The sequence below is a fragment of the Neofelis nebulosa genome, chromosome 12 (assembly GCF_028018385.1).
Source record: "Neofelis nebulosa isolate mNeoNeb1 chromosome 12, mNeoNeb1.pri, whole genome shotgun sequence".
Lineage (NCBI taxonomy): Eukaryota > Metazoa > Chordata > Mammalia > Carnivora > Felidae > Neofelis > Neofelis nebulosa.
The window spans coordinates 27,983,379-27,995,412 of record NC_080793.1 but is presented as its reverse complement, the minus strand read 5'-3'; the positions used below and the strand labels follow the sequence as shown (position 1 = coordinate 27,995,412).

Sequence of the window (12,034 nt, the reverse complement as noted above, 5' to 3'; positions counted from 1 at the left end):
AAGATTTAATTCCAGTGTTACTGTATCTGAGAGAATTCTTTGTCTGTCTTTTTGCATTATCTTTTTTCCCCTTCTTTGTCTTTCCATCATTTGAGGTGCACATTGATTCGGAAGGAGCAGATGGTTTTTATAGTTATTTGTATCCACACGTTGTTAACAGCTACATTTCTGTTAGAAAATGCACAGGCCCTTTGACCTCACTTATACACATCAGAGAGGAATGTCTTCAAGAGCTAATTTAGGTTTAAGTGGGGAATTTCCAAATCTGTAAGAGGGAATTGCTCAAAATCCATGACAGAGTCTGCATGTAAGAACAAACTCCAAAGCTCTTAGAAGAAAACATAGGGGAAACCTTCATGACGTTATACTGGCAATAATTTCTTGGATATGAACTGAAAGCTCGGTCAACAAAAGAAACAACATAGGTAGACTGGACTACATCAAAATATAAAACTTCTGTGCATCCAAGGACACAGCAGCATGAAAAGGTAATCCATAGAGTAGGAGAAAAGATTTGTAATTCATTTATTTGATAAAGGGTTAATACTCAAAATATATAAAGAATTCCTACATCTCAACAAGAAAGAAAGCAAGAAACAGACAAATAAACAATCCAATTAAAAAATGGCCAAAGGACTTGAATAGACATTTCTTCAAAGAAGATATATGATGGGCCAATAATAAGGACATGAAAAGATGCTCAACATGCTAATTGTATGGGAAATGCAAATGAAAACCATAGTGAGATACCACCTTACACCCATTAGGACAGCTTCTATTGAGAAAAAATCACAAACACCACAAAGCAGAAAATAACAGATGTTTGTGAGAGTACAGAGGAACTGGAATCTTTGTGCATTGTTGGTAGAAATATAGAATTGTATGTCTGCGATGGAAAAGAGTTTGAAGTTTCCTTAAAAAATTAAAAATAGAATTAACACAGAGGATTTTTAGGGTGGTGAAAATACTTTGTATGATACTATAATAATGGATATATGTCACTATATATTTGTCCATGCCCATAGGACATACACTAAGAGTGAACCCTTATGTAAACTATGGACTTTGAGTGATCATGATATGTCAATGTGTAGGTTCATCAGTTATATCAAATGTACCACTCTCGTGGGTGATGTTATAATGGCGGAGGCTGTGCATACGTGGGGGCAGGGAGTATGTGGAAAACCATTGTACCTTCCTCTCAATTTTGCTGTGAACCTGCTTTAAAAAATAGTCATTTAGAAAATAGATTATCATGACTCAGAAATCCCGCATTTAGGTGTATATCCAAAAGAACTGACAACAGGATTTCAGAGAGATATTTGCACACTTCATATTCGTTGTGGCATTATTCATAATAGCCAAGAGAGGGAAGCAACCTAAATGTCCACTGATGGACGAATCGCTAGAGAAAATGTGGTATGTACATACAATGGAATATTAGCCTTAAAAAGTAAGGAAATCCTGTCATATGCTACAACATGGATGAACCTTGAAGTTGTTAGTCTAGGTGCAATAAGCCAGTAACTGACAGATAGGGCGATGGTTTTCTCTGGCTATAGAATTTCAGTTTTGCAAGATGAAAAAATTCTACAGATCTGTTGGATAACAGTGTGCGTATAGCTAATATGACTATACACTGAAAAAATCGTTAAGATGGTCAATGTCATATTACGTGTTTTACCACAGTTTTTTTTTTAAAAAGGAAGGATATTCTGATACATGCTACAATATGGATGAACCTTAAGACATTGTTAAGGGAAATAAGTCAGTCACAAAAGGACAAATACAGTATGATTCCACTTATATGAAGTACTTAGAGTAGTCAGATTCATAGAGACAGAATAGAATGGTAGTTGCCAGGGGCTGCAGGGTGAGAGGAATGGGGAGTTACTGTTTTTTGAGGAAAGAGTATGAATTTTGCAAGATGGAGAGTTCTGGAGATAGACAGTGGTAATGGTTGGACAACAATGTGAATCTACTTAATGCTACCGAAGTATATACTGAAATAGTGTTAAGGTAGTAATTTTTTTATTATGTGTATTTTACCATAATTAAAAAGATGAAAGAGAAAAATCCTGTTTGGGGTAGTAACTTTTTTTTTTCTAATTTTTTTAATGTTTATTTTTGAGAAAGAGGGACAGACAGCATGAATGGGGAGGGGCAGAGAGAGAGAGGGGAAACAGAATCTGAAGCAGGCTTCAGGCTCTGAGCTGTCAGCACAGAGCCCAATGCGGGGCTCGGACCCATGGATTGTGAGAACATGACCTGAGCTGAAGTTGGGTGCTTAACCCACCCAGGCGCCCCTGGGGTAGTAACTTTTTAAATGATAATTTTAAACCTTATTTGAAAACTTAAGGTAGGGGCACCTGGGTGCCTCAGTGGGTTAAGCGCCCAACTCTTGATTTCAGCTCAGGTCACAATCTCATGTCTGTGGGTTTGAGCCCCACATCAGGCTTCATGCTGACAGCACAGAACCTGCTTGGGATTCTCTCTCTTCCTCTCTCTTTGCCCCTCCTCCACTCGCGTGTATGTGCACTCTCTCTCTCAATAAATAAACTTTAAAAAACTGTAAGGTAAAATAACATTTTTCTTACCAGACAGGAAAGATAATACAAATCATTTTCAAAGAGTTTTAAGTTTCCATGACAACATTTGAGAGTGCTTTTTTAGTATTTACAACTATCCATTTGTATGAACTTTTATTACCTTTCCAAATTATTTAAAATCTTTTAAGGGAAAGCTAACTTAGGTTCCTAGAATAATGTTTGTAAGAAATGTATTTATTAGGAAACAAAATATTGCCTTAACTCTTTCTTGTAGACAAGAAAGAGGAGTTGTTTTCTTGGACCCTGAAGTTTGTAGAGCGCCTCTGTGGCATATGTCTGACCAGCACAGAAAATTTAGAAGAAGTAGCCGGACACTCGATTGGTTGTGTGGAGATGCTGCCATAGTACAAAGAGCTGTAAGAGGCCAGCAGAAGAATTTAGATAAACGTAAAAGTCGAAGTTCTGGTATGTGAGTTGTGTGGTAGGTGTGCAAGTGTACAATTTGTTAGTTTGGTTTGTAGTTTTTATATGATACAAATATAAATATGATGCTAGAGAATAAATTAAAAATTGCTTTTGAAAAAGTAAAATTGACAGGGTGCCTGGGTGGCTCACTTGGTTAAGTGTCCGACTTCAGCTCGGGTCATGATCTCGCAGCCTGTGGGTTCGAGCCCCGGGTCGGGCTCTGTGCTGACAGCTCAGAGCCTGGAGCCTGCTTCGGAATCTGTGTCTCCCTCTCTCCCCTTCCCCTCAAAAAGAAATAAACATGTAAAAAAATTTAGAAACTAAAAAAAAATTAAAATTGGCAAGTATCACAAGGACTCTGTACTAAGCGTCTTTGGTTCCTTATCATCTTCTGGCAGTAGTGTGCATGAGTTTCCTGTGGGGCAGGATCATGCTCTTCCTTTCTGAATATCCAGGCCCTACCTCACATAGGAGCTCTTCATGTTTTTTGAAAGAAGGATGGATCGGGCTGCTCTCTTCCTCCCTATTGACACTTACTAATTTCTCATTCTCTCAGCACACTGTATCCTTTGCTCGCTTCTGAATCTCTGTCCGTTGCCACCAGCGGGTAAATTGTTTAGCTTCATTCTAACCAGAATTGACGTGAACCTTTGTTTATCTTCTTATTCATCTCTCAATAATCCATCTTATTCATTCATTTGTCTTTCCTAACCATACTATCCACCTGAATATTCATAACCTTTTCTTTTCTTGAGCCCTCTTGTTTTTCCTCTTTCCTAACCTTGTACCCTCCAGAGAAGACTGCAAACATCTGGTGAGAGCTTATACCTGAGTTATTCTCAGCAGAGCATGAATTCCGTCTCTCATTTTACTTCCCTCCAGTTTCTGGTGAACAGGTTTCCTTCTTACTTACTTACTTACTTACTTACTTACTTACTTTATTTATTTATTTATTTTTATTTATTTATTTTTTTGAAAACTCGAATAATGTATACAATGCCCCTTCCTCTGAAGCCAACTTCACCTTTATATGAGATTTTCATCTGAACCCAGCCTTGCCATGTGAGGCAGTGAAGGAAGTGGGGAGAAGGAGGTCATGCCTGCTTGGACAGTCCCTTCCCTTCCTCTCTCCCCACTCTGAGTCTGGCCCATAGTTCATCCCTTGCTTTTCTCCACTGTCCCTGTTTTTCAGGTCAATCAGGCTTGAACCCTGCATTGTTTCATCATACCATTCATTGATACCCATTTTGTGCCATGCACAGAGCCAGATGCTTTGCAGGTCATTTTATTCTTTCCACTTGCAATCTAAAGTCTAAATAGCAGTTTAGAAATGAGAACAACCTGTAAGTTGTGGGCCCACTGCATGGTCTCAGTGGGTGCTAATATTTTACATGGAATAACTTATTATCTTTTACATTACTCTTATCAAACTTTTATAATATCTAATTTGTTTTCCCTAACACAGTAGTAAAATGGCAGAAATCTTATCTTCCTTGTTTGTGTCCCTTTTATAGCATGTGAGAAATCACTCCCATTAGTGAGTGCTTCTTCAGTGTACCGTATTTTGTAGGAAGTCTGAGAGGTTTATGACCTACCGTTCACACCATGTTAATACTTTGAGTAGAGCCACGAAGTGGGTGTTTTCTCAGTGATCATTGTTCTGTCTTTGAAAACCTCAAAGATTATGTGATGCATCAGATAAAATTCGTGAATATAAATAAGCCTTTGGTTATCATTATCTGGGTGTTACATTTAAAGTTAGTATCAATAGGAGTGCCTGGGTGGCTCAGTCAGTTAAGCGTCCTTCGGCTCAGGTCATGATCTCACGGTTCATGGGTTCAAGCCCTGTGTTGTGTTCTGTGCTGACAGCTCAGAGCCTGGAGCCTGCTTCAGATTCTGTGTCTCCCTGTCCCTCTGCCCCTTCCTCACTCACTCTCTGTCTCTCTTTCTCTCTCAAAAATAAATAAACATTAAAAAAAATTTTTTTTAATAAATAAAGCTAGTATCAATAGATGATCAGTATATTACCCTCTTTCTTACCAGTCCGTAACAATACAGCTCAAACCACAGAGTTAGTATTGATTCTTTTTCTTATAGTGAATCAAAAGATTGGACTTGATATCATTTATAAATAAAGAAAATGATCAACCCTAGCAACTGATTTAATTGCTTCCAAGTTCAGAAACCAGCAAGGGAAAAAAAAAAATCCTTACATTTGATAGTGTAATTTTAAGTAATTCCTTCATTCAACAATTAAATGGGGCACCTGGGTGGCTCAGTCGGTTAGGCGGCTGACTTTGGCTCAGGTCATGATCTCGCAGTCCGTGAGTTCGAGCCCCGCATCGGGCTCTGTGCTGACAGCTCAGAGCCTGGAGCCTGTTTCAGATTCTGTGTCTCCCTCTCTCTGACCCTCCCCCGTTCATGCTCTGTCTCTCTCTGTCTCAAAAATAAATAAATGTTAAAAAATAAAATAAAACAATTAATTAGCACCCATCAAGTGTGTGACACAGAAACAAAGACAAGGTATGGTCCCCTTGTTTAGACAGCTTGCATAATAGAAGACAAACTTTTCATTGTCCTCCACAATACCTAGAAGTCTTGCACACAGATTTCCAAAGTCAATTCACTTAGCAAATATTTATTGTGTGTGTAGTATGTGCCAATAGGAGTTGACAGATAATGTCACACCACCAGCTGGTTAATGGGGGCTTCTTGGGAATTTCAAATACATCCATGCTTTTTACTGGTTACTGAAAATTGCATCCTTCCTGCATATATATATGTATCTATATCTATCTCTCTATATATACACACATACATGTACATGTATATATGCTTTCCTAGTTAGAGAGAAAGGGGTTAAATTCATTGGACCTCGCATAGCTATGTAATTTGTTTTTCATAATAAAAACTGTTCTGCATTGGGAGATTTTTATTAATTACAATTTTCTAAAGTATGTTTTCTCTTAATTTAGTATATCCTACAAATAATACTGTGATAACAAGTCAAGCAAAATTTTATTTTATTTATGTTTTGTTTAACAGAATTTTTTTAATGTTTATTTATTTTGAGAGAGAGAAAGAGAGGGCTGGGGGGGAGGGAGAGGCAAAGAAAGAGGGAGAGAGAAAATCCCAAGCAAGCTCTGCACTGCCAGCCCCGAGCCTGATGTGGGGCTCGACCTCACCAACCATGAGATCATGATCTGAGCCCAAAACCACAAGTTGGACACTTAACTGGCTGAGCCACCCAGGTGCCCCGCAAATCAAGCAGAATTTTACAGCAAGAGTTAGCCTCCAACTTACCAACCCCATTTTGTATTTTTGTTTCAAATTGGTGTTTTAGACCAGTAGTTCCCAACTAAGGGTAATATTGCCACTGCATGCCCCCCCCCAACTTTCTCCTCCCCACACTTAGCAGTGTTAGGAGACATTTTTGGTTGTCACAACTGAGTGAAGGGTTGCAGGGTGGGGGGAGGGTCCTGGAATCTTGTGGATAGAGACCAAGGATACTGCTAAAAATCCTGCAATGCACAGGACAGCCCCTACAACCAAGAATTGCCCAGCTCAAAATACCAGGGTTGAGAAGTCCTGTTTTATATAGTATAATTTATAGTGAATAGTGAAAAGCAAATAAACATTATATATAACACATAACACCAAAATAAGAGATTAAAAATAGTTATTTCATATTTTTTTTCAATCAGGATGTCTGTTGTATGGCTTTTGACGTACTACCTATGTACCAGGAGAGAGGGGTCCCACATATTTTGAAGACATAAGGTCCCAGTTCTCAAAAGAGTGCACTTTCTAAAAGGAGAGATGATATGTAAGCTAAAAAATTGCAAAATAATATACTAAGTTTTATAATAGAATGAAGCAGTAAGTAGATTTGGGTGCATCAGAGAAGGCTTACTGGAGGAGGTGAGGCTTGAGTAGTTTGTAGAATTCTGCTCAAACTGAACACTCAGATGGTAGTTAGGAATGGACAGCCCATGCAGAGGGAACAACATGTGAAAAAGCCTGAAAGCTTGTTAAACAGCAAGAATTGTAGGTAGTTTTGTTTTGTGTTTAATATTTTTAATGTTTTTTTTTAATTTATTTTTGAGAGAAAGAGAGCACAGAGCACAAGTGAGGGAGGGACAGAGAGGGAGAGGGGGACAGAGCATCAGAAGCAGGGTCCGTACTGACAGCAGTGGGCCCAATGCGGGGCTTGAACTCATGAACCATGAGATCATAACCTGAGCCGAAGTTGGACACTCAACCGACTGAGCCACCCAGGCGCCCCGTAAGTAGTTTATTATGTTAAGATGAGGCTGGAGTTCTAGGTAGAGGTCTGCTTTAGGAGAGCTTTGAAGCCAAGGAGTTGGAAATTATTCTGAGGGCAAGAATATGATACAACTGATGCCCATTTTACAAAGACCCTTCTCAAGGCTGTGTGCAGCATATAGAGGAGAAACCCTTTGGGAGAGAAGTTTGAACCAATAAGAGATTTTAAAGGTCTGAGACAGATAACTCATAGAAAGATTCAGTTGTCAGAACTTGGTTTCTTAACTGTCTTGAAGGATATATGAAGACGATGGGTAAAGAAGAAGATATAGGATGACTTTCCATTTCAAATTCATGGGGATTTCATGGATGGTAGAGCCATTAACAAGGATGGAAAATACATGAAAGGAGGCAGAGCAGATTTGGAGAGTGGGTGATGGAAATGTCTTTTTTTTCCCCCAAACATGTTGTTTTCGAGGTATCTGTGCAATGTATGTTTTTTTTGCCCAGGAGCTTATTGAATATTTGTCTGATTATGATTATTAGGAATGGCGCGGAAGAAGCATTGTGGCCTAAGAGTAGAGAATTTTATTACTAAATTTGTCAGTGATTGCTTATAAGGCCTTGGAAGTATTACTTATTTTGTTTCATCTGTAGTGTTTGGAGCATGGTGATGGAAACATCCCTCTTAAGGGAGTTCTTATAAGTGATGTTGAGCTAAAGAATAAATAATTGAATATTATAAGGCACTTGAAAAATTATAGTAGTTAAACATTCTGGGGACTATAGCAACTGTTTACCAAGATAAATGTTTATATACCCAAGTTGGCGTCCTAAGATCACTCATTTTGAATAACACTGGCTGAATTGCATGGATTGCCTCTGGTGTGGTTTAGATAAGCTTTTGTTTTTGGTTTTAGACTTCATTACTCAAGTATGGTTTTCCCTGCCTTTTGCATTAGAAGAAAAACTTTGTCTTACAGTTTCTGACCAAACCTCTTGTGCTGAGTATTGTTTATACCTTCACTTAAAAAAAAAAAAAAAAAAAAAAAAAAACAAAAAACACCTTAAAAGTGTTCACTGAAAATGCATTAGCTAACAAACATGAAAAGAAAAACAATTGTAACATGTTTGCCATTACTGGGTTGTTTTAATGTTCTTCATTGAGGCTTCTCTCTCCATCAACCTTTTGAGCAGGAAGCATTATAAAGTTTCTTCTGATTGTTACTACTAACACATTGTAAAGATCTTTTTCTTTTAATCTATTTAGTACAGGATCTATTTAGTACTGGCCTGTGTCCCAGAATACCATCAGAGATAAGGCTATTATCCTTTCATTGAGCATTATCCTGGGAAAGTATTTATAAAATTGAACTCTGTTGCACCTGCTGACCTCCTTTTTTAAATGAAGAAAGGGTGGGGACGGAGATTATGTTCACTGAATTCAGCAGAAGCAGTGTGTTTGACAGCACTGACACAGTGCTTTAGTTAGGGCCTTTCATATTGTGTAAATCGATTCCATCTTGGACTCTGAAAGAAAGAAGTTGACCATTCACATCAGGAAGTTGATGATCACATTGGGTGCTCTGCGGTTATTGGCACAGTGGCTGGTTTTTTTTTTCATGAGCAATCCTATAGTAGGACTCCCGGATATTTCAGGATTAATCTAAAATGTTTGCTTTTCACCGCTGCCATGTTTTCTCTAAAACTGCTGTAAATGGAATCTAGTGGCATTATCTTCAAACATGAAAGACTAATTTTAGAAGAGTTAGATATTTAATATTCATGCTTAACTTAACAACAATAAGTCATTAAAATGGTAAAGAATGTTCAAAAACAGTTTCAGAAACTTAATTTCCTAGTGAGTCTGTCTTAAGAAGCTGAAGAAACTTAAGTGCCATGTAACTTTCAAGTGTCTCTTTAAAAAGATCTTACATTGTCCAATTACTTGAATTATCTTTATATAAAATAGATGCTACATGGTTTTATGACGTATGATATATATAGCCCACATATTTTTTTTAACTTTTTTTTTAATGTTTGTTTGTTTTTGAGAGAGAGAGAGAGAGTGTGTGTGTGAGTGAGGGAAGGGCAGAGAAAGAGGGAGACACAGGATCTGAAGTAGACTTCAGGCTCCTAGCTGTCAGCATGTCAGCAGGGAGCCCGACACGGGGCTCGAACTCACAAATTGGGAGATCATGACCTGAGTCAGATCTTAACCGATTGAGCCATCCAGGCGCCCCTACAGCTGACATATTTAAATACCTGGCAGGTTTATTGCTGGTTTGGGGGCAGCATTGCTGAATTAAATGCAGGTTTGTGCCTTTTTAAAAATTCTTTGGGTTGACAGGATAAGGTATAAATGAAATAAAACCACTCTCAAGTTTGTTTGTTATCCCAGCAGATCTTTTTTCTGTAGTCTCTTCTAGCTCTTTCTTACATCCTCACATGATATTTCTATAATTAGTTCAATGTTAAAACCTGCCATTTTCACCTCACATTTTATTTTAAACTTTTTCCAGGGTGGTACCATGTGAAACTTCATTGTTGCTATAATATAAACACAAAGCTATTCTATTTATATTTAATAATAAAATATTTGGCCAAATTAGTAATCTGGTAGGAACTGCAATTAATAAAATATAAACAGTTTACATGATAGAGTGCAGTAGGTCCTTAGCGAGATTAGGACTAGAGCCTAGGTCTTCTCAGTTAACGGTATTTATCGTTACAATGAACCTGACAGTATTCTCGTTGCTGTATTACAAAATCAGCAGATCAGTAAAATAATACTTATCAAGGATTGGCTGGACTGCATCCGACTTTTACATATTATTTAGATTTGTATTAGCCACACAGACCAAGAAATAGATGGCTGTTTGCATAACCAACCTAGGATTGAATTTGAGCTTGTTTTAAAGTCTCTGAAAACTGAGAATTCTTTGATCAATTTGTTCAGTTTATTTACAGTTACTATTTACTGCCTTTAAAATAAGGAAAAAGTAACGTATTGTCTGAAAGCATATGTGCTGTATGCAGTCCTTTTACATACTTAGTAATGGGAAGCATAGGAAAGAGGGACGGCATGTATAGTTGAGGCTGGGTTTGTAGTCAGAGACACCTAGGGTTCAATTCCAGCTCTCCTTCCTAGTAGCTGGGTCATCTTGGGCAAGTTATATATCTTATCTTTTAGCCTCTATTTCGTCCTCTGTAAAGGAGGTGTAATAGCCCCTGCTTAATCAAGTTAAAGTAAACATATAATTAATATATGTATGGGGCGAGAGGAGAGCCCCTCCACCTAGTGACTTTCTGAGTTCCCAGTGTGTTGGAAAGAGGGGTCCATCTCCAATCCTTCTGCAGGGATGATAAACTTGCATGGGTATAGAACCAGCCCTGGAAATGGGCTGCTCTTGGCCTGACCCTCAGAAATGCTGGGGTGGGCCAAGATACTTGGCTTCTTCAACAGGAGAATTTTGTCATGTTTCTGTTGTTTGGTTGTTTGGAGATGTCCCTGGAATGGTTTGGTTAGTTATAATTAAAAGTTGACTCTTTAAGGGGGGAAAAAAAAAAAAAAAAAAATATATATATATATATATATATATATATATATATATATATATATGGCCACGTATATGGCAGACACTCAAGAGAGGTAGTTCTAGTACTTACTGTTATTATTACCCTGAGTATTATTAAACTTTGTACATAAATTGCCAGAGAGAAATTAGTTTTAAATGATTGAGGACTGAGCTAAAGACCAAGTCAGATTCTTATTAATTCTAGTGTTTAAAAGTTGTATATGTTGAGTTGATATTAACATACAAAATAAAATTACATTGAATCCGTGGGAGAATTTATTTAGGCTCTGTTCTGCCAGCTAACATACAGCTTTTCTTTCAACAGGCTCAGCACTGTGTAGCTACAACCTAAAGCCTTCTGAATATACTACATCTTCAAAAGCTTCTGTTCTTTGCCCCAAACTACCAGTTCCAGCGAGGTAACTTTTATTGTATTTTGTTAACTTGTGACTTTTGTTTTTGTAGGTAGATTTTAAACTGTATATATTATTCTGAGAGAAAAGTCACTTGATGATACCTGTTGCTTACGACCAGTACTTACTTTTACAACAAGACTTAAGAAGCAGTAGTAGAAATGACAACATGTGTTTCATATCTTAAAACACACACAGAGACAAACAACTTTTCTCATTCTCAGATATTTTAAATTTCTTTGGGGGGCTCACTTTTTTTTTTTTTTTAATGCCATACTTTTTAAGTGTGGAGAACTGCTGAATCATTACAAAATCTGCAGTGAAATTAGAAGCCAAGTCTCACAGTCTCCAAAGATTCTCTGAAGTTGATTCCAGTAATACTTAGTGGGATTATTTTTTAATTTACTTCGTAACTTCGTAAATTTAAAAAATATGCCAGATTATTCTCCATCCTTTATTTCAGGCTACATCTTTTAGGTACATTCTCTATAATAATACGCTGTTTGCCATATCTTATCCAAGGTCTTATTCAACAAATATTTATTATTAAGTACCTACTGCATATCATGGATGCACAGAAGAGACAAGAAATATTCTTTATTTGGAAGGATCTCACAGTAGTTATAAATAAAGCCAGCTTTAAAATTACAGATTTTTGGGGCGCCTGGGTGGCGCAGTCGGTTAAGCATCCGACTTCGGCCAGGTCACGATCTCGCGGTCCGTGAGTTCGAGCCCCGCGTCAGGCTCTGGGCTGATGGCTCGG

At 37.7% G+C, this 12,034-nt stretch overlaps 1 protein-coding gene across 3 annotated transcripts in view; it reads left to right on the top strand.

Moving 5' to 3' along the window:
* Positions 1–12,034, top strand: part of SLC44A1 (solute carrier family 44 member 1) — a 202,916-nt gene that overhangs the window by 97,387 nt on the left and 93,495 nt on the right. For all 3 annotated transcript variants that reach the window (XM_058694680.1, XM_058694679.1, XM_058694678.1), the window contains exon 5: positions 11,184–11,277. In XM_058694680.1, the coding sequence (XP_058550663.1) occupies positions 11,184–11,277 (94 nt within the window). The remainder of the gene's footprint in view (positions 1–11,183; positions 11,278–12,034) is intronic.